The sequence below is a fragment of the Epinephelus moara genome, chromosome 9 (genome assembly GCF_006386435.1).
Source record: "Epinephelus moara isolate mb chromosome 9, YSFRI_EMoa_1.0, whole genome shotgun sequence".
In the NCBI taxonomy this organism is placed as follows: Eukaryota; Metazoa; Chordata; class Actinopteri; order Perciformes; family Serranidae; genus Epinephelus; species Epinephelus moara.
The window spans coordinates 29,928,105-29,951,821 of NC_065514.1; the positions used below are offsets into that span (position 1 = coordinate 29,928,105).

The window sequence follows — 23,717 nt, forward strand, 5'->3', positions numbered from 1 at the left end:
TTATTGCCATCAAAGTTAACCAGTGCATCAACTGGTACATTGTGTAGTTTATCAGTAGAAAGAAAGTTCCATTTTTATTTATGGCATTTTGTTTTTAAGGCACATGTAATATATATAATAATATAGGACAGCCAAAATAAAAAAAAGAGCCCCTATTTTTTTTTTTTTAGATTTCTGTGTTTATAAAATATATTCGCTTATTGTGATTTATAAAAAAAAACCCCAATTAGATATGAATATTTAGTTTTGTGTGTGTGTGTGTGTGTGTGTGTGTGTGTGTGTGTGTTTGTGTGTGTGTTAGCTTGCTTACAGCATTCTGGATGTCTATGGCCCCATAGTATCCAGGGGGAGCACCATTGGCAGTGTTCTACAAGCACAAACAGAGAGAAATGAATGAATGACTGACTGAATGAATGAATGAGTCAATCTACAAAACAAACAGGAGGGAGGGAACAGAGAGAGAGAGAGAGAGAGTGCGTCAGAGAATGTAATGAGCGAGGATCTTTTTCACCTCCTCCTGTCTGAAATCAAAATAACACACAAAGCTGAAATATCAGCAGACTTGTCAACACAGTTAAAGAATAACCATTTGTTTTTTGGTGAGACTTATACTCACAGCTGCTTCCACTTCTGTCGACTCCCTGGAAGACAAAATAGTCACATCATGATGAGACAGTCTTAACAAATTTCACATGACGGAAAAAATATTATAAAATGTGTTGGTGGACAAAAGATACACAAGTCTTCACTCACGTGGAGTCTGTGTCTTTGTCTTTCCTGCGACCTGGGATGCCAAATGGCTTTCTCTTTCTGGGTTTGGCACCTTAATACAAAAACAAAGCATTTTTTAACCATGGATTAACAAAGAAATCTGTTCTTGATCCAAGTATCTAAGTTTTAACTTGCTTTAAACATTCAGATCTTAAGTGAAACACAACTCACAGTGTATTTCTTAAAATCTAATATTTTACTTTTGCAAACTTACCTTCAGTAGCAATAGCTGCATTGCACTCCTCAAACTCAATGGGTCCTAATGAGACAAAAAAAATCTTTTAGGTTCATTTGGCACGGAAAGGGTCAATGACCCACTGCTGTGAATGCTGTGAATGTACATCACGCAATAGTCACACACACAGATACACACACCACAAACACACTTTGGCAAATACACAACATGCAGTCTGCCGTGCCATACAGAGTGTGTATACAAACAGGGCGAGGGCTGGTCCCAGAGGGCAGACAGGGTCAATAGCAGAGTCAACTGTGTGTCTGGTGGCCCTCACTGAGATGTGACACTCGCTTCTGGGGACGCAAAGCACTACTCTACAGAACAGAGTCGTCCTCACAGAGACACATACAAAACCCCACCTGGGACATCACGATTCTGAGATTTCTAACTTTGATGCAATACCTCGAAAAATATCAACGTTGGAGACAATTTTCAATACCACCGGGAAAAACTGACATTAAAGGCAAACAATTTGAAATTTGTATTAAATGATAAATATAACAAGGCTATAACATGATAATGACTTTTCTTTCCTAGGTCAGTAGCAGACAACAGCAGAATGACTGTAGTAAACATTAACAATGACATATGTGCCAGTCACACATTAACTAATTCAACAGAGTGCACTATATTAATGCCAAGTTAATAACATTTTGATCAAATATATTTGAATCTATAAGCCAGATTTATAATGTGGTCATTGGCCCCAACTCTTTACCTGCGATCTTTGGCGCTCCACCTGATGCCAGCCTCTCTGTCACAACGCTTGATTTAAAAAGTTCCAGGAAATCTGGGACCCTTCTATGGAATACACTGACCTGCTGAAAACTGCAAAATTGCATTTCTACTGTTGTTGGTACATTTTATTATTTACTGGTATTATTTGACTTTTATTTACTCATTTGTTTCTCATTTATTATTACTTTTTTAGTCACCCTTTTTTTTCTTTTGGTTTGTCTATATGTGCTTCATGACCTAAGCTGAGTGAGGGCAGTGAGTAAGGGAATGAATAATTAGATATGATTTGTTCCATTTTATACAGATTGTGCTGTACTGACTATTGAATAATTCTGGAAAATTAGTAGAAAGAATTGGAATAATAACATTAACAATAAGAGATTTAAAAAGCACAACAAGTACCAGATTATTGATCGGTTCAAATATTCAGAATCAATATGTATTGATAAATCAATATTTTTGACAACACTACCACAATTATGAACCAATTCTATACACAACAGGAGCCTCGGTGCTCACAGCAAACAGCAGGTATGAAGACTTAACTAAGATGAAACTAAACCTCCCACACTGGACACGCAAAGTCACTAACCCTATTACAATAAGACAAACAAGTCCGAGATCACATGCAGTGAAGTGTTTAAAGCCACACGGCACAAATGTGCTCTGGGGCTTAAGAGATGCCCTTCTCTCTCTGGCATGCAAAGAAAGAAAGAAAAAAGCCAGAAAAAAAGAACACACCGTGTATGAAACAAACAAGCATAATCAAACACACACTAACACACAGAGCCACTGAGATGACCATGACAACCTTGATCAATAGATTGAACTAACAAATTGTCGTATCTTTTCCAGCCAACAGGCACAGTATCACTCTGAGCACAACCAGCCATGGATCTATCTTCACAAAAAATAACATTGCTTTTGGTTATTTAGATCCATCATTCAAATGATGAGAAAAGAGCGAAAAACAACAGAGTTTACACTTAATTTAATGCTCATCAATTATACACATTTACCTCCGAGGCTCTGCACTTGGATTGTCACGCTTCAAGTGTGCCTCCGGAAACATTTATGGAGGCTTTTGAAAGGGACGGTGCTTGAACGTACACATGCTCACACAAACACACACACACTGAAAGCTGAAGGAAAACCAGAGGCAGGGCATGCAATGAGTGTGCACGTCAATCAGAGAAATCTGGGAGGCTGGGCTCTTGGTGTTGTGTGATGTTGTTCTGTATTAGAAAGAGCGACACCTTGGGTTCATAATGAAACAAACTGAAATCATTTAGTCTATATAATCCATATGTTTAACTATGTATTTCAAGACACACTTATTCACACTTATTCTTGCATTCTTACACGCCTACTTCTCCTGAAAGTGATGACCTGGAAGACATGCAGTCTGCTCTCAGACCAGATAGACACAGATACACTGCATATAACTAGAAAGCTTAATAGCTTGCAAGATGAGCGGAGAGAGAGAGACAGAGATGGGCCAGGACCCTCTGGCAATATTTCTGATACACTAACATGCCTTGACCTGAAAACAACAAAGCTAATGATATTTTAACTCAGAATGTATACAGTAGCAGCAGTCCAATGCGCTCTCCCCAGAGGATGCCAGTCGGGAGCAGAATTGACGCATTGTTTGGCGTGTGCAACGCTGAGTGAAGCGCAGGGAAGCGGCGAGTCACGAGAGGCATGCATCACGCCAAGTGAAGTGGATAAAGTACACCAATGACCGATCTACTCTACTGTGCAATATCAGGCCTCTTCACCGCCGGCGAACACACAGCGACGGCACGAACGACTGTTTGTGTGTGTGTGTGCGAGAAGAGAGTTCCCTGCCAATCAAAACAAAATTGGCATGCTCATTCAAGAACTTTCTCTCATGGGAGGAAGTGAGAGAGACGGTAATGTCATCGTCCCCATTCGGTCACTGCGCTGAAATAAAACAGGTGAGAATATTTTAACTCGTGAGGTGTGTCTTTCCCTGGAGAGGAAGCTCGTGATAATTATCTCATTTGACATCATCTTTTATGAAATGCATCAGTTGCAGATATTGTCAAACAAAAGTAATGAAAAAGGACCCAGAAAGGGGGAAATTACTGGAAAATTACACATTGCGTTCTTTTATTCGAGCTCTGGGATGTTTAACAAATGCTGTGGATCTACGTAAGGCCCAGGCAGAGCATGAACTCTTTGCCGCAAGCATCCTGCGATTGCATCTGACAATATTTATGCACACCAACTGCAAAAAAAGTCTAAACACCAGACACATGAATATTACCTAAATCTGGGCAGACATTAGGAACTGTTTAAACATCTCCTAAACAGACAGACGACTTTGTTTATACAGGGGAAGATGTTTCTTTTCTTTCTACTCTCTGTGAGGGAAGCATGCAGTCACGCATGAGCGGAGAATGGTTTTTTAAATTGCATATGCTTCACATGGCACTGGGAGTGGGAGAGGGGCGGAGGGGGTTTGCGTGTCTGGCCCACCGCCAGTTGACAGCTCAGCTGGATATCGTTGAACACTCCGAACCCCCCTGCCTCGCAGCGTGTCACTTTGGGATTGTTTCCGCAATAGAAAGTTTATTCAACCTCTCTCTCTCTAAAGGCACTGGACCGGCCATCCGTTCAGCTATTTAATCAGGGGACAGACAGGTTATTTTTCTGACAGGGCCGGGGCTGCTGCGCAATCCCTAATGAACAGCTTGATACAAGAGGAATTTTCTGACCGTTTTTTTAGCCTCAATTAATTCTGCTGTCCAAACAAATGAAGGCCACCACTCCTCGGACGCAGCGTCTGGACACAGGGATCACCATTTGTGTACACACAAACACAGTGGAGGTGAACCCTTTGTGTCTGTGACCTGACGTAATGTAGTACAAGTACAGGGACTGGTAAAGTAATTGGATATTTAAGACGGAGCTTTAAACTCTTCACACATGCATTTGATTTTAACCAATGATTAATAACAGTAAAAGCAAAATAGTTGACAGTATAAAAAAATGAAGCTTCAGAGCATCTACAATAACAGCAAGAGTAACTATCAATGAATGAGTTGTGTGTGTATGTGTGTGTGAAAAAGAGGGAGGTGAGGGGGTAGAGCCGAAGGAGTCTGAGGAGTATTCCCTTGATTATTGTGGCATGGCAAAGTTTACACAAGAGTCATTGTTGAGCTCTGACCTCCTGAAAAGGTTGGTTCTGCCTGCTTAGTCTGCGAGCACTGCAAAGCCCCCTGTGTGTCACATGCTTACTGGAATGCCAAGCCTGCCTACCTTTACAGCAGATTACTATGATTGACTCTGATGGCCCTCTCTTAGTTCTAATTGCCCCTCTCTATACACCTCTACCCTCCCCACATGGCAGGAACAGGCAGAAGGCCCGCACCCCGGACCATTCATTTATTTACGCACAACACAGACACTGACAAACATTTATTACTACAACAAACATGGTGGCTTACCTGGTCTCTCCTTGCCCGTTCCTTTGCTCTCGGCCAGTTTGTGTATTAAGCTCTCCACTGAGGTGTTCTCGATGTTCCTCACAAATTCATTGTGGAGCTACAAAATCCAAAACAAGAAACCACAATTACTGACAGTTGCCTGCATTTGGAATTTAAAGGGATAGTTTGGATCTTTTGAAGCAGGGTTGTATCAATCAATCAATCAATCAATCAATCAATCAATCAATTTTATTTATAAAGCCCAATATCACAAATCACAATTTGCCTCACAGGGCTTTACAGCATACAACATCCCTCTGTCCTTATGACCCTCGCAGCGGATAAGGAAAAACTCCCCCAAAAAAAACCCCTTTAACGGGGGGGGAAAAAAAACGGTAGTATGAGGTACCTACCTAATTGTATTACACACAATAGATGTTAATCACTACGACCCCAGTTTGGAGAAGCAGGCAGATGTACAAGCACGGAAGCTAAGCAATGTACTGCTTAGGAGGGGGGTGGGCCCGCATCAAAACGTATTTGAGCCACCTAAAAAAGTCCAACCTAAAAAATTTATATCAGCTCAAGTGTATGGTATATTTAAAATATTTCCACCACTTTACCTTACCTTCAGACAATAATTTCCAACAGGACACTGAAGCCATTACATCGCTCTCTTTAAAGCCAGACTGCACTGACAAAAACAGTCATTTAACATCACTGACGACAGGAGCTGCTGGTCTATCACTGCCTCGATCAGTTAGTTTGTGTTATTAAGTGACTTTGGTGTTTAAAAGTGTTAGTTAAGATTCACTTAAAGTCACACAGTAACAGAAAGAAACTAACTGATTGAGGCAGCCATGGACCACCAGCTCTCTTATTCAGCAAGCTAAAATTACTGTTTTTTTGTGAATGGAGTTTGGTTGCTTCAACAAGAGCATAAATGGGAACCTGAAGCCATTAATGGGTCCCCAGCAGGGCTGTCTGACGGCAAGTCAATGTGGTAAAAAAATTCAGCATACTCTTACACTGATATTGTTTTTTTTTTTTTTTTTAGGTGGGACTTGTTTAGGTGGCTAAAAACTATTTTGTTGCTGGCCCCCATCCACAGCACTTCACTGCTTAGCTTCCATGTCAGTACTCCTGTCTGCCTCTCCAAACTGGGGGCGTGCTGACCAACATCTACTCTATGTAATGCACTGACTATGGCTAAGTACCTCATACAACCCCACTTCAAAAAAATCCAAACTATCCCTTTAAGAGAGTTGTTGAAGAAAGCACATAGTTAAATTAAGTTTAACTGCAACAGACTTTTGGATTCATCCAGTGCTGGGGTTTAGAATTTACACAGTGAATTGTTTGAGTTATTCATTATTTATATTCACTGCAATCAATGAATGAAAAGGTTGATTTTGGGCCATTTACTGTGGTCCAATTCTCTTACAGAACATTTAATGACTGCCAGTACTTGACAAATAGAGTTGTTTAACCAAGTGAGATTAACGACATATCCTAGTACTGGCAGTGCAGCCATATTAGATTGCGGTTTGCCGCGCGGACTGAAGAATGAAACATTCTCATTTAATTTACCTCTATGTTGGTGAGGTGAAAATAAAATAAAAAACTTTGTAACATCAATTAACCATTTTTATCTATTGTCAAGTAGTGTCTTCCCACTTGCATTAGTTTTCATTGTACATACCAATATATATTCACTTATTATATATGAGAAATGATTATCTTTAGTTGGAGGAAATGCAGTCAGATAAGTCAGTGTTCAATAAGCTAATGTTAAATGTATTGTTCAGTGATTGTTTTAGCCCTCTATGTTTTCAGTTATGTCATACCATACAAGCAAGCATCAGTATCACGTGTTGAGTGTTTTAGGACGGGAGACAGATGCAGTCTGTTGCTGTTAGTTCTTCAGTGTAACTCACACTGCTTTGCCTTTTGTTGGTATTTATAACATTTTTTTTGGTAATTGGCCTGTGGAGACGTACTGTACTTTACTGTGATTCTATTGTGTCAGGTTGAATCATTGTTGTTGGCACTGTGGTCTGCTGAAGCCCTTTGGGCAGTATCAGAGGAAGGATAGTGTTTGTTTGCTTGTTTGTTTTGGATGTGCATGTGTGCTTGTGTGCTCACTGAGGGGGAAGTGAAAGCGATGTATAGGCATGGGGATGAAGAACAGCGGCTGACTGTGCCATCTCACCAAACCATTTAGATGTGCGTGATACTGTAAGCGTAGAGTGGCTCCACTATCAAACAAACACACACGCAAACACACACATATGTGTCTGCCCCCCGGGCCCCTGTGGCGAGGTGGAGTGCATTAGCCTTCTGTGCCCTGGTAGGAGAGGATGTTGGGGAGGGAGGGTGATGTGGGTGAGGGGCTGCCGTGGTGAGGAAGTATGCTCAGTGCAGCACACGCGATCTGTCAGGTGCTGCTGCCATGACGGAGGGCAGCAATGTCATCAACCTGCGTGCCCCGCTCGCCTCTCACACACATGCATGCACACACACACGCGCGCACACACACAAATACAGACCTCGTCTCGACCACATGCTCAAAACATGCATCTACCTTCAAGGGATCCCTACACACTCACATGCTCACTTACAAAAACAAACACAGCACGCAAACCCAACAGACACACCTGCCCTTATGTGATTTTAAAGGGACAGTTCACCTCAAAATCAACATCCATATTTTTCCTCTTAGCAGCAGTGCTATTTATCATTTATGTTTTGGTGTGAGTTGCAGAGTGTTGGAGATATCGACCGTAGAGATGTCTGCCTTCTCTCTGATATAATGAAACTAGATGGTACTGACTTGTGATGCTCAAAGTGCCAAAAAAATTTATTTGAAAAACTCAACAGCGATGTCTCTTTCAAGAAATCATGACCCGGTTAGTCAAGATAATCCACAGACCTTGTTGTGAGCAGGAACTTTTTTCTTTCTACCGAACTACACTAGAGCCGCAAGTAACAATTATTTTCATTGTTGACTAATCTGTTGATTATATTCTCTAGAAATCAATTAGTAGTTTGGTTTATAAAACATTAAAAAATGATGAATTATGTCAATTAGTGTTTACAAAAGCCAACGCTAACATCTTGCGATGTCTCAAGCACAAGCCACTTGTCTATGAGTAGAGTCACACATGTTTCTGTGCAGTGATTCGGTGAGCAGGTGCAGTTTGTAGAGAGAAAATAGTTCCTGCATGAAACTGCTTACAACAAGGTCTGTAGATTATCTTAAGTAAACAGGTCATGATTTCTGGAAAGAGACATTACTGTTGAGTTTCTCAAATGTATTTTTTTGGCACTTTGAGCACTACAAGCCGAATGCAATCTAGTTCCATTATATGTAAAAGCACCATATGTAAGAATGTGGCCAAAACGGTTACTGCACTCAAATTCAAAATACTTTCGTGAGTCGTGTCCGCCCCCCCCTCCCCTACAGATTCGAGGTTGCTGGACAGCGGCACACTGGAGACTGATTTGTTTGCCCACGGGCGGCTGCCGTGGCAGGGCCGCATCGCTGCGTCCTTGATCCTCGGTTTTCCAGCGGACCGTTCGAGCAAGTCCGGCTTCTCTGCTGCTAACGCTGCTGCCGGGATACAGCTGAGGAGGAGCCGGCTGCTAATGCTATGTACCGGTACACTGCTAATGCTGCTTGCCATGCTGCTATAGCTCAGTCGTAACTGTAACTAATGCTGAGACTCTACTGACTGTGTGACTGGTAGACGGCGGTGGGTGGCGCAACAGGCCAAAACACAAATTCAAAACATAAACATGATTTGCAGACTGCAAAAATGTTTTTTAAATGCGAATATTCTGGCTGTACTATTGTTGTCGGTGAGATCAGTATGTTATATGAACATTATTCCTTTGTCTCTGTGACATATTAGGATGATTTTATGACTATTTGCTTTAGATTTCCTACATATAGCTCCTTTAAGAAGAGGCAGACATCTCCCACACTCTGCAACTCACACTAAAACAATTTAGACTGATAAATACCACCTCACACAAGAGGAACAATGGAAATTTTTTCTTGTATTTTGGGGTGAAGTGTCCCTTTAAAACTTCAGAGCAACACTTCACTTTTTTCTACACACATTTAAACTTTAAAGATCTACATATGGTATTTTCCTTTTTCCTACACTTCTCCCTCTCATCCGTTCTAACCCTCTTACCCTTCATGCCCACTGAGCTGATACTGGCTGAGCCATGTCTGAAAAATCTTGCAACGTTGACATGATTACTTCTTGATTTTAGTGACACCTTCGGTTACAGGTCCCCTTTGCTTTGGTTTCATGCACTGCACTTCCCTGCAATCACTTGTCTCTGGTTGTTTGATACCCCTGGACTGACAGCAGCTCCAACACTGGACTCCACTATTGAGAAAGTAATTCTGTTGTACAACAGTCAAAGTCACTACTAACTCCACTGTTGACCCGGTGAGAGTGTAGACGACCATGTCTCCTCTGATAAATAGATACACATGTCCTAAGCTGTTCCTTTTCACCTGCCAGCGGGGAGCTTCGCTGGGGGTGTAACACACACGCACACAGATTCATGCTGTTCTAGCCAAGATGTGCAGGCCTCTTTGCAGGCGCTTTGACCATCCATTAGAGGTTGCTTGTGCAGCTACAAGGACGTTGTCCCTCAGCAACTTCCCACCAAGAAGCACTGCTGGTCTTATCCAATGATGACCAGCCAAATTGGAAGTACTGCAGCTGTCTACTTTCTTTCAAACAATGGGCAAAAGGTTTTCCCCTCTGTACCACGTAAGGGGCAATAACAGATATTACAATGGTTGATATCTTTGAGATAGTAATATCTGCAGTGTTGAAATCATATATATTTGATGTTTTATTAAAGAAGAGCGACTAATGAATTGCAGATTAGTGCTGGATTGCATAATAAATTTTAAGGAGATAGTTTGGATTTATTGAAGTGGGGTTGTATGACGTACTTATCCATAGTCAGTGTATGACATACAGTAGATACCGGTCAGCATGCCCCTAGTTTGGAGAAGCAGGCACAAGTACCGCCACTGAAGCTAAGCAATGTACTACTGTGGATGGGGGCAGCAGCAAAACATATTTTAGCCACCTATCTATCCATCCATCCATCCATCCATCCATCCATCCATCCATCCATCTTCATCTGCTTATCCGGGGCCAGGTCACGGGGGCAGTAGGCCGTGCAAAGCACCCCAGACATCCCTCTCCCCAGCAACGCTTTCCAGCTCATCCTGGGGGACCCCAAGGCGTTCCCAGGCCAGACAAGATATGTAATCCCTCCAGCATGTTCTAGGTCTACCCTGGGGCCTCCTGTCATCATTAACAGCAATAACAGCTTAGGTGTACACTATATCGAGAATATTTCTGCTGCTTTACCTTGCCACAGACAGCCCTCTCTGATGGGGAAGCCTTAATGGCTTCGATTTCCCATCTATGCTCTGGTCAATATTAACTCTCGCTTGCTACTACTACTTCCTTGATCACATAGTCAGTGTTATGTGCGACTTTGGTGAATCTGATCTGAACCTTTTAAATGCCAAAGTCACACAATAACACACTGATGAAGGCAGCAGTAGACCAGCAGCTCCTGTGCTCAGTGATGTTACATTACTGTTTTTCTAAATTGAGTCTGGTGTTGGAGAGACTGATACATCAGCTTCAGTTCCATGTAAGAAACTGCTGTCTGACGGCAAGGTAAAGCGGTGAAAATATTCTAAATATAGTGTACACTTAAACTGATACAGAATTTCTGAGGTGGGACTTTTTTTAGATGGCCAAAATATGTAATGTTACCGACCTTTCCACAGTGGTATATTGCTTAGCTTTTGTGTCTGTGCTACAACCTGCTTCACCAAACTGGGGATGTGTAGACTGATATCTGTGTGGAATGCACTGGCTATGGATAAGTCCCTCATACAACCACACTTCAGTCAGAACTATCCCTTTAAGAGCATTCTAAGACATCTCTGACTGTTTTGAAAGAGAACTACACAAATTTAGAATTGGCCTTCTATAGCATTGTGGTCCTCACTGGGGACAGTTAAAAAAATCAGAATCAAAGATATGGCCTCTTTCATTCCCCATATTCTTCTTCAGTGTCAAACCTGGCATCTACATTACCCTCAATTCAAATCTCTCAATGATTACCTCTACTGACAGTTAATTCAGAAATTCAGCAGAGATGAGGAGCAGGCTAAAGAGGTCTGGTAAGCTCACAACTCCACACTGACACTGCTTCACATGACATCATTTGAGTCAGTTAACCAGAATTTCCTCTAGAGCAACATTTTTTCCCCCTACATATTTAGCAGACCTCCACAAGACCTGCAAACAGACAGAAATCATGGTGGAGTTCTCCTTTAAGTAATATCAGGAGCTCACAGTAAGTTAGTGTCAGCAAGGAAAAATAATATATCCAACACATTTAACATTTATTTTTCCAATTTGATGGAGCATATGAGATTTAGCTTAAATTGTATCATCCAGTGTCATTTATACAGTCGTATGCTCAGTACTTTCCAAACAGACAGCATTTTCCGACGGGGAACTGAACTGAAAGTGAAACTTTTCTATACTCTCTTCAATGCCAGACTCCATTGACAAAATTAGTAATTTTACCTGTCTGAACACAGGAGCTGTTGGTCTACCACTGCCTCAATCAGTTACTTCGTTTGTGTTATTGTGTGACGTTGATGTTTTAAAAGGGTTAGGTTGGATTCATCAAAGCCACATGATAAGACAAAAAAGTAACTGACTGAGGCAGCGGTAGACCAGCAGCTCCTGTGTTCAGAAAGGAAAAATAAAGAGAGCAGAGATGAGTTTCACTTTCAGTTCAGTTCCCTGTCGGACAAGGCTGCCTGTTTGGGAACTATGAGCATATGACTGGATAAATGACACTTGGATTATACTGTACAAGTTGTGTCAGAGTTTGTAAACAGATGTTTTGATATGGTTTTGCTGTTGTTAAAGGTGGACCCCAGTGACTTCAATTCATCAAGAATTTCCAACGTTTGATGATTCTTCCTTTACAAGAGGCACATGAGAAAAACAAAGTTTTCTATATGAATTCAGTGTAACATGTGGTGAGTGATTAATATACAAATGGTCATTTGGGAGGTTAAGTGTTCCTTTAAAGCTAAACAGCTTCGTCTAATATGCACTACTAAAAGGAATTTAGGCTTTTTAAGAGGAACACTGAACGATATTTGAGCCAGTGTATACTGTAACGTGCATGTAAGTGATAATAGTTCAGTGACCTCCTTTGATAATTGTAATGCACTTGTTTACTTACTGACTTATCCGCCCTCTCTTAGCACACATATCATATTTAATCACCATATGGGTAGGTTTTGTTTACTTTCCTTATCTCTAGTGTTGCAACTCTACTCTATGCATCAGTTATCTGAGAACATCTGATACATTTGTAAATTGACTTTACTGTGGGTGTAGGTTTTCACCATATGCCATTAAAAGATTTTGGGTATAATACCCAACTTTGGGTATAATATATTATTAAGACATTGGCTGAACAAAATGCAAGAATAATAACTGTGTTTTGGAGGTCAATATTCAAAAGAAAATAAAGGCTTAAATAAATGGAAGCAGCAATGTTAATAAAAGACCTCCCAAAACACAGCATAAGGGCTGTATGTCTTCACTTTGTGTTTCATAGTGTGTGTGTGTGAACATCTAACTAAAATAGCTCTCACAATATTCTATATTTTAAATGCAAGTATATGCAGATGTATGATTTGGTCTCTGTGTTTGTTTGTCAGCATAAATGCCTGTGGGCTCAGTGACGAAGCACAATGTTGCAGAGATAAAACTGGTCCCAACCTCCTTCGCCCTGCTCTCTCCCTCCTTCCTCTCTCTCCATCTCCCTCTCGCCTCTCCCATATGTGATAAGAATATTCCCATGGTCCCTCACAACCTGGTTTGAAGAGTTTTATCACCCCATCACCATTTCTTAGACTGCTTTGGTTTTTCTGGCTTGGAAAGGCTGACCACTTGTCTTCAGGCAGTATTTTAATTTGGCTCAGCAACAGGCAGCAGCACTGCCCATCTCCCGCTCAGAAGCAGGAACAGTGGGGCTGAATAACCTGCGGTAGCCTGTCGCTCCACATTCTTTCCAACTTGCCGCACGAGCTGCAGGCTGGACTGGGATGCTCTTGGTGGAGCTGTGTCGCCCTCTATGGGTAATAAGAGAACTGCAGCAGCATCAGGAGAGAGCAACTTCAGATTAATGTGAAGAGAGCAGCAGATTGTAGTTAATCTTGAGTTATTCTGTGTGGTGCTGGTAAGTATGATTGCTGAATAAATAAATGAAAAGAAATCTCTGGGTAACGTTAAATACTGATTAATATCTTTGTGAATGATGTTTGAAAGTCTTCACAATTGGACTTGATCGAACTTGATGCCATTTTCTCAAACCTAAACACACAATCCCTGAAACAAACAAGCCCGCGCAGCGCTTTTAACAATCAGACACAGTATTTGGCAAGTGTTTGGACTTCTGGAGGTGTTTTAGATACGCTGAGAGGGAGTTTTGATCACTTTTTAATTGCTTGGCATAAAAGGCTGAATGGACCATTTCCTGGTTCTCAGTTAAACGATTAGCGAGATCAAAGACGACACTAATTGATATGACACACAGTGAACCCAATGAGCGGAGCCTCAGGTCAACAAGACACCTACTCCACCCACAGGAATGTTTGAGAGGATGTATGTGCGTGCATGTGTACACACTCACCTCTCCGATTTGGATGTGTGTTTCGTCGACGGACTGCGAGTACGACTGGATGATCTCCTTCATGTGGAGAATGTGGTTCTCTTCAATGTCTTGGAATTTCTGGAACACAGGGCGAGGGGCAGTTATGGCACGGCGATGTGCAACAAATCACTTGAAATCAACTGCATGCCAACAAATCTGCATGGTGACGTCAGTGTCATTAAAACAGACATGAAAACAAAAGTTAGGGACAAAATATGGCCAAGGAAAGTTAACTTCCTTATTCTGTCCCAGCCACTTCCTGTGTGTCTGTTTGGGTGGTCTATGGCGCTCACACACACATATAGTTCCTCCCACAAAATGTTTCTGCTCGTGAGATACATTGACGGGGGTTCATTTTGGCTTTGAGCAGTAGTATGGTGTAGATCACAACTTTAAATGCTAGTATTTACTTCCATTTGAGTCTGACTCTGGGCTTCTGGGGTAAACCAAGGAGAATGAGTATAAATAATCATAAACTGGAAAATCAAAGTGAAGATGGAGAGGAAGATCTAACCACAAACACGCAGATAAAGACCACTTACCTCTGCATCTACACTACAGAGACATGCACACAAATAAAACTTTTGTCATTCACCACGATAACAGCTAGCATACGCTCACACACAGACACACCCACCCACCCACAGACACACTCAGACAAAGGGAACACACATGTAGGAGCCCCAGTGATGTCAGAGAGCACATGTGTTCAGTGTTTATAACTCATGTCCACATGTGCTGTGTTTGAGATGAGCCGTAGACTGTGATCCCGAGGAAGCGGGGCTGCAACGCCGCTTTCTCTAGGGGGAAAACAAAAAAAAGCTCAAGCTAACTGGAACCATTTCTGGTGGCGGAGCTGCTGCGGTACAGGAGGATATGGAGGCCAAACTCTGTTGATCTGATTTTAATTTGGAGTTTATCTAATCAGGCTTTCAGATGGCTCCAATCAGGGCTTTCCACAACGATTCCGTTACAGAGGAAAAAACACAATCTGGAGATGATACAGGGCACGAAACAGGGAACACACACACACACACACACACACACACATACACACACATGGGGGACTGACGGATTACACAATGAAAGTGTTGCATACCACAGAGACAGACACTAGACAGAGTTGGTGAGCACATATTTCATTAAAGCACATCCACACAGAAGAGAGAAAACAAGTCGCCACAATACCTGCGCAGTCTCTGCCATCTTCTGTTCAAACTCTGACTTAGCTGTCGCATATTTCTCCACATATGACTTGTAGGTCTCTGTGGCTTTTTTGGCTTTCACTCCAGCCTGCAAAATATAAACAGACAGATAAATGGCTATCATCACTTTATGGGCTACACACAATGGCGTTCTGTTTTCCCACATCAACTGACAAATCAGCAAGGAAACCAAGCTCCACTTCACATCTGAAGGCGAGAAACTTTTGGGGTTAAAGTTTCTGTATAGATGGGAGTGTTGAGGCACTTCATCATGCCTTATTACCATACCATGACTGTGTGGGTGTGTGTACGAGCGAGTGTGACCTCCCACCTTGTCCACATCTCTCTGGGTGGCCCCTTCTTTGCGGAGGCGCTCCTGCTCCACAGTTTTGGCATTGTAGATCTCCTTGGACTTCTGCAGGGCCTGAGAGGTTGTCTGGATGTTCTGCACGGCCTCAAGGGTGGACGCCACTTCCTCTTTTGTCTGACAACACACAAAAGTCTTGTAGAATAACTCAGCTAACACAACAGGCGGAAAAATATGTGCAAATGTCACCTATTGCTCTATTAACCATAGAGTTGATTCTTGAATAGTTTGAAATAACACACAGCCAGCACTTGTCACGGAATCCCCTTATTTGCTATGACTTAATGATGAAATAACAGACACAATTTCAGTGTAGACAGAGGTCCTTTATTGCTCTAGTAAAACACTATAGTAGTCCCTCACTTTGATTCTCCAGTATGTGACACGGGATTGTTGCACAGCACAGCAGGAAGCAGTTAAAGCGACATAGTGGCTGTTAGAATATGTATAAAACTCTCCATTCGTTCTTAATAGACCACATTCATTCCATCTGTATAGCTCTTCACGTTGACTTACTTGAAGGACATAAAAGAAAAAACATCAAGAGGTAACAGCAGTGGCCACAGAGTAAGTGTGCTCGTTTGTTTTACTCATCATCATCACTGAACCCGCATTGTTACTAATTTTGACACATTTATGGTATAATGTAAACATCACTAAGCACAAAAAGGTTAAATCCTACATTATGTACACATTCTGAGCAACAGCTCCAAGAAGAGTGTTTATTTTGTGTTATTCACACCGCTTCACTACAGTACGCACTGTATCTGCAAGTTAGCCAAGAAACACAAAGCGGAGAGGAACAGGGAGTGGAGGGAAGTGACGGAGAGACACTGTGACAGCCTTTTTGTCATGCTGAAAGCACAAGCATAACTCCACTGATTCTGAGCTCCTATTTTACTTTGTGTTCTGTGGCTTCATGCATGAGATATGAGCTGATGGTGTGTCTCAGCTCAGAGGAGAGAAGAGGAGTGAGGTGTAAAAAAAAAAAAAAAAAAATAGAATAGAACACTGCACGCTACATTTTCTCAGGATGGAATCAACTTTTAAACTATTTCCTTTTCTTGTGAAGAGTTGTGGAGATTTGGCAATACTGTCTCTACTGAGGGAGCTGTTCAGGGCAGGCTATGTAGCAAATCAGGGTTCACTAGATTCTCACGAAATCTCATGATTCTTGAGATTCTCGCAATTCACGCAATGTCGCAAGGTAAAGGATTTTGGCAGACATGGAGAAGGAGAGTGAAGTTGTAAATACAGACACCTGCAGCACTAAAATTACTGTCCTCAGAACCATATGGTCCAGACACATCGAACAGACATGACAGCAATGATGGCTAACTGATGCATCGCCTCATGGTATCTGTGTCTTGGCCAAAAAGTTGCATTTGAACACACCACAGAGACAACAGCTAACTAGCACGTATGTTGTGCGCCTGCGTGAGAGGGAATAACTCTGCATACAAGCAGGTGAAGCAACTTGCATTTCCTTGGATCGCGAAGATGTGACCCACCCTTCTCTGCCTTAGTATGCTTCTGATTGGCTTAGCCTGACATTCTTACCCTAAACCTAACCAATCTCGGGGCACCGGTGGCTTAGTGGTAGAGCAGGCGCCCCATGTACAAGGCTGTTGCCGCAGCGGCCCGGGTTCGACTCCAGCCTGTTGTCCTTTGCTGCATGTCACTCCCTCTCTCTCTCCCCCCTTCACGCTCACGCTTCCCTCATCTTGCCCAAACCTAATCAATCCAACCAACAAAAGCAAAGAGTGCTAGTCTACGAGAGGGAAAGTAGGGCAGGTCATGCCTTTACCATCCTACGATTCAAGATGTTAACTGGCCAGTTAGCACATGAGCAATACAACCCACTGTTGGAAGAACAAATTATATTTACTGCGCACTAGCACATGATAACACAAACAATTACAAACTGTTTCTGCTAAAGCGCTCCATGGCTAAAAAAAATAATCTGATCTTACATAAGTTTGTTTTGCTCTCATGCCCTCATGACTTCAGTCTTTTTTTTTTGCTCCCCTCACTTCTGTTTCTGTTCTCATGCACTGAGTTGAACTGCCAATCTGAGGGATTTCTCTCACTGACAGGCTCAGACGTCAATGACATCAACAACAACTAGGCGACAGACGCTCACCAACAGCCAGACACTGACCGATGACCAACAGTCGGCTTGGTGTGTCAAGGAACTTGAAGCTTCCATTTTGAAAGAATTGTAGTTTTGCTTGAGTATTTGTTTTTAACTCAAGTACTGTCTCATTTGAGGCTGTTGTTGTTTTTTGTTTATTTGTTTTTGTTTAAATGGAAGTTTTAAATAAAGAAGTAAATAATCAAGTGTAAAGAAGTATGGAAATAGTTATATAACCATAATTCAGTGATTGAATTTACAGAACAATTACCGTATTGTGATGAATACTGTTATTGTGATATAAAATAACATTTTCAGTGATAGAGGATTTTGGCCATATTGCCCACTCCTAATTGACATCTAGCCCATACTGTCAACTTCTTTCACTCTTGAGACAATAACTAGACTTCAAAACAATTCATAACGGAAAATAAACATGTAAGAATAGGTCTTTATTTAAACCGATTTTAAACTTTCCTCAAGTCCTCAAGACAAACCTGTGGCAACACTGAAGAAGCAAACTACTGCATCTACTGTTCAACTGTTCAAGGGAACGAGTGAAAGACAAGTGTGCACTTTGATTATAGCTGGGTGTCAACCTTCAAATTCTCAATATAGTGAACGCTTAAGCTGATACTGGTTTTTCCAGGTGGCTAAAATCTGTTTTGTTCCTGCCCATGTCATTGCTTAGTACATTGCTTAGTGTCCGTGTTAGACTCAAGCCTGCTTCTCCAAACTGGGGGCATGCTGACTGACATCTACCAAATGTAACACACTGACTATGGATAAGTACCTCACACAACCCCACTTCCAAAGATCCTAACTATCTCTTTCAGACAACATTTAATATTTAAGACTTGAATGCTACGGTTTCCTCACCTTTTTGTGTGCTTTGGCCTGCTCTTCCACATACTTCTGAACCTCTTTTATAAGTTCCTGGAGTTTCCTCACTAGCTCCATGTGACAGCTGGCGAGCTTCTCTGTTGAGGTCTTAAACACATCCCACACTGGTGCAAAAGTCCTTGGATAAAAAAAGACACTTCAGAGGCTAGAACATGGCAAGACCTCTTTACACAAATTCATACTGGTCTTTCCTTCAGAAAACTAGAAAGCTGTTAACACTCACCCGAGCTGAGAAAAGTTGCCAGCTGACTTGGCAAGTTTGGTCATAGACCTGGCATAGGCCTCTTCAATCGTACTCCTAGGACAGAGCAGAAATACACACACAGATTAACCCCAAGTTATCAGTATCATATGTCAATAATAGAATAATTCTACCTTTAAAACCCTTTTAATGTACAGTATGACAAAGTTTTTACAAAGTATTTGCAACTAGGTTATGGTCCAAATAGTGCATGTCACTAAACAAGAGAAGATCCCAGCAAAAAACACCCACTTAGAAGTAGCAACATAAATGTTTGACCACATGCGCCGTGTGTGGGCAAATAAGTGTGGTCTGGCTTGTGATTTGTTCATAAACCTCATGTCAGAGCGGACAGGGTGTAAAAGCTAGTGTTTGAATCCCCTGCTTCTCTCAATTTCCCTTTCTATCCCTTCATTCTGCAGCAAAGTGACAGGAGTATAAAAGACAAAAAAAAACTGCGGCAGTGTTATAGTGAAAGCCTGAATTATGCATGTCTCATTTAGCCAGCCTCTCTCTGCAGTCACGTCACAGGAGCAAGGTCAGCCAGGGGGAAACAGGACAAACGTGCACACACTCTCTCTCTCACATACACACACACACACACACACACACACACACACACACACACACACACACACACACATTCATCATCAACACACGCAGGTACATGCGGGCAAACATCCAGCATAGCACAACAACACACAGAATGGGACACACTAGAAAATGCATTATAGGCTACATTTCCACTTCCACAACTTTGTGTGAGCCCAGAATGGCAGTTTATTTTTATACTTTAGCATGTTGTAAAGTGCCAGGAGTAACCTCTGCCTTTCAATAAAGCCATAAAAACTTCTTAGTGTTGGTACTTCTAGACTGGAACTTACAAAAGTTTTAAGTGTGTGCTGTCCACTGCAGAGACAAACACATTTTACAGATATTTTTCTTCACAGGTTTTCTTCTATATTAGTTGCACAAAGCAACAAAATTGAGACATGCTTGTCTTAACAAGAACTCTGACTTGTTTCCAAAGGTGTGGGCGTGAGTCACATGACATGACAAGTTGAGTCTAGAGTTGTGACACAAGTCAGACTTCAGTGACAAATTTGATGACTTTAGACTCGACAAACTCAAAAAAGACTTGACTTGGACTTAAACACCAATGACTTGCAAGTTCACTTGGACTAGAGCCTTGTGACTTGAAAATACTTGATACCATTCCCCAAGCCCAATGATGAGCAAGTATGTCATTTAAATAGTGTGCCACAAATCGATTAATTACCTATAATTCCCTGCATCAACTGACATTAAAGTTAATCTTTCCATTTTATTTAGATATAAAACATGCAACAACAAACAATATAACTTTTAAGGAAAAACAGTCTTACAAAAGGTGTCTAACAAATTTGGGCGTGTTATAACTTGTTTAGGACTTGAAACTTAAAGTTCAGCACTTGGGACTCGAGTGCAAAGACTTGGGACTTACTTGAGAAATAGGCCTACACATGCATAAACATGCACAAGGAAACAAGCATCTATGCATAGACAAAACGCTTGTGCTCGTGAAAGTGTGAGATGTAAACATAAACGGCGTCTTCCTCGGCTGAGCTGTATTAGCCGGCAGTAGATGCAGGCCTTCTTCTATGCCGTGATACACTTGGTGGGTGTAGTTGGGTAGAAAGAAAATAGTTCAAAAACTATACGAAACTGCTAACAACAAAGTCTGTGGATTATCTTGAGTTATGGGTCATGATTTGCTGTGAGTTTTTCAGGATGTTTTTTTCTTGTGCTTTGAGCACCACAAGCTGAGTACCACCTATTCCATTTTAGTCGAGAGAAGGCAGACATCTCTATAGCCGATATTTCGCACAAAACTCACACAAAAATAATCATGATTGATAAAAAGCACTAAAAGGGAAAAATGCATAGATTTTTGGATGAACTGTCCCTTTAAGAAAAACACTGACCTGTGTCTGTGAAGTTTAATTTGCACTGAGAGTCTAAAGTCGCAGTTGGATTCTGATGATCTGGAGGTATTGTATCTTTTGTTAGTTTGTGTGTTGTTTTATTGTATACTGTATAGAGTTAGAATGTTGTATGGATTTGGGACACACCATGTGAGATGCACTTAAAAGATCCAGCAAGTATGTGTTCTAGTATGTGAACTTTGGGTTAAGATTATTTTTAGTCTTCAAATCACTTTTTCAACCAGAGAAGGTCATCTGTGGTCGAAATGTGGTCAGCCGTATTCACTTTGAATAAAAGAAGAACTGAGAGTGAGACAGCAGTGTGCTGGTAGCTTTCCATCCTTCAGTACAGATGAATGTTACAAAGTCCCTACAGGAGGTTTGAGGGATGTGTGTATGTGCCTTTTAAAGATTGCTAATATCATTTTAGCCTAAAAATGCTTTTGGGAGTGGGGGCCCTGGCTGACAAAATACAGTAGCAAAAATGCTGGGAATATATTAACACAATGCAAAGAGCTTCTTTCTCCACCAGAGGGAGCCATCGTGCAGTTTTTACAGGAGGAAAAAACATGAAACGTCTGTGAGCTGAAAAGCCAGATGCAGTCTGAAAAACTGGCACAGTGTGATTAGAATTACAATACCCCTAAGCAATATAAGCAATTATGGTAAAACACAATAAATTCATCTCTACCTGAACTTCAGTGTCCTTCATGAATAATGGATTAATTCATTTACACAGTATAAACAATAATTTTCCAGCAAACTGCAAAGACTGTTAATATTTAAGCAGAGTGAAGGCTAAAAGATTATTTATTACAACAAAATGAGTTTGAACAGTTTAAACAGTAACGGTAAGTTTTACAAGTGGTGCACTTGCAAATACTTTCATTTTGGTAGTTCTTCAAAAAGTACATGGTTTCTTCAGTAAATCTTGACATAATGATAAGAAGCTTATTTCCTTTGGATTGTGCCTTATTGTTAGTGTAAAATCATTCATTATTAATAAGACTTTCCAAATATCATTCAGTGAACACAGTCGACTTAGCACATCAGATTAGGGTGTTAAAGTGAGTGACTGAGTGCAGTGGAATCCACTGTTGAATTCCAGTGGTAGACCATCTATCATGAGGCAGGTTATAAACACACACCTCTAACAGAGCGAAGCTAAGCTTTATGGAGGGGGGAAGAATTTGAAAAGAAGCTGTTATTATGGTATTATCAAGCTGCAGACACTGGGGGTGTGGAACATAATGCCAGGTTACAGGTGGGCTAAGGTTTAAGCTTCTGTCACAAGGAGGTTAAGTTTCCACAACATTCACACTCATATACATCTGCCTTTAGCCCCAACTTTAAACTCAATGACTACAAATACTGTTTATTTTCCTGATAAATGAGGAGACCCTCCATTAAAATAAAAAAAATACTTGATTTGATACTTGAGTTTGATATTCGATATTCTTTTTTTACGCAACAGTATCGCAAAAAAAGGTAAACATTCTGAAGATTCAGCTTCTTATATGAGGATAAGTTGCTTGTAACTGCCGGGAAGCACATTTTTATTACATTTTCATGACAGGTAAGACATGAATAACAGAACCAGATGCAGTATAACAGTTTAATCAATGTGTTGTATGTATTGAATTAAAGGGTACATTTGTTGCGTTGTTTTTGTTTTTTTTGCATGTACCATATTTTGGACCTGTGTCGGTGTCTAAGTGACTAATGGAGAAAACAATTTTGGAAGTGTTCTAGTTGAGGGAGAGTGCTGCGGCCAGCAATGCAAAACAGGCTGCATTGTAACCACTTAGGGCATTTGTGCACCGTCATTTTCCGTTCATTAAAAGGGCTTGTTTATTTTAAGTGTCTGATAACATTATGGAAAGGATCCCTACAAAACGAGACATTTAAGTTAAAGAGTAAGATCCTTTTTATTCAACCAGAAACAGCCCTGAAATCGCCACTGCCAAATCCACCAGACCCTACACATATTAACAGTAATTTTAGCATACAGCTATACAGCTGGCATATTTCAGCTGGTTTATTTCAACCAAACCAGAGTTTGTGATTGGTGGAACAGTGATAAGCTGAACCAAGATAGTTTTTGTGAGTTATACTTTGTTTGTTCTGACTTTAAATGACGAGTTCTTTACAATAGTAAAATTGCTGTTTATTTAAATGAAGTTTGGTGGTTTTGGCGATTGCGACATCTGGGGTGTTTCTGGTTAAACAAAAAGGATCTTATTTTTTGACAAAAAGGTCTCTCTCTTTCGAGATCTGCTGTCAAACGCTTACTAACAATCTGAGCATGTCAGTGGCAAAAACAAGCACTAAGAGGTCATAAATTGACAGTGCGCTATTGCCAATAAACTTTACATTGCAGCCTGTTTCACTGCTGGCAGCTGCAGTGGTCTCACTCAATACTGGACCATTTTCAAAAATTCTCTATTTATCACTTTAAAAATACCAAAGTTACCCTCTAAAATGTTAACTATGTAGAAATGGCTCCCTCCTCAGAATATAACTAACTGATGTGTCTCAGACTATGGTGTCTTACCTTTCTCTGATGAAGTCTGTCAGCTCCTTGGAGGAAATTTGGCCATGCTTCATGTTATGGTAGAGCACATCAAAGCCATTATTTTTTTCACCCTGCATTTCAGAGACAAAAAAAGGAATGCAGACAGATCAGTCACCGGAACAAGCACCAAGTCTGACAAACAATACGATAACAACAATTCCTCGGGCATCGATCGAACATTACCGACAAGGCTTTTTCCACAAGCAGCATTCTCATTGTCTGCATGGCATCCAGCTGCATTTGCAGCAGCCTCTGGTCAACCATACTCATCTTCGCCATCTTTGAGAGTAATAGATGCTAAAAATGTTCAAAACGAGGCTC

The 23,717-nt window shown here is 41.1% G+C and overlaps 1 protein-coding gene across 9 annotated transcripts in view; it reads right to left on the bottom strand.

The window, feature by feature from the left end:
• Window positions 1-23,717, bottom strand: part of fcho2 (FCH and mu domain containing endocytic adaptor 2) — a 56,325-nt gene that overhangs the window by 22,242 nt on the left and 10,366 nt on the right. For all 9 annotated transcript variants that reach the window (XM_050052634.1, XM_050052635.1, XM_050052637.1 and 6 more), the window contains exons 2-12: window positions 23,376-23,467; window positions 18,840-18,914; window positions 18,593-18,734; window positions 15,544-15,696; window positions 15,196-15,300; window positions 13,987-14,085; window positions 5,224-5,320; window positions 986-1,030; window positions 754-823; window positions 617-641; window positions 311-367 (exon numbers count right to left, since the gene is read on the bottom strand). In XM_050052634.1, coding sequence (XP_049908591.1) covers window positions 311-367; window positions 617-641; window positions 754-823; window positions 986-1,030; window positions 5,224-5,320; window positions 13,987-14,085; window positions 15,196-15,300; window positions 15,544-15,696; window positions 18,593-18,734; window positions 18,840-18,914; window positions 23,376-23,467 — 960 coding nt within the window. The remainder of the gene's footprint in view (window positions 1-310; window positions 368-616; window positions 642-753; window positions 824-985; window positions 1,031-5,223; window positions 5,321-13,986; window positions 14,086-15,195; window positions 15,301-15,543; window positions 15,697-18,592; window positions 18,735-18,839; window positions 18,915-23,375; window positions 23,468-23,717) is intronic.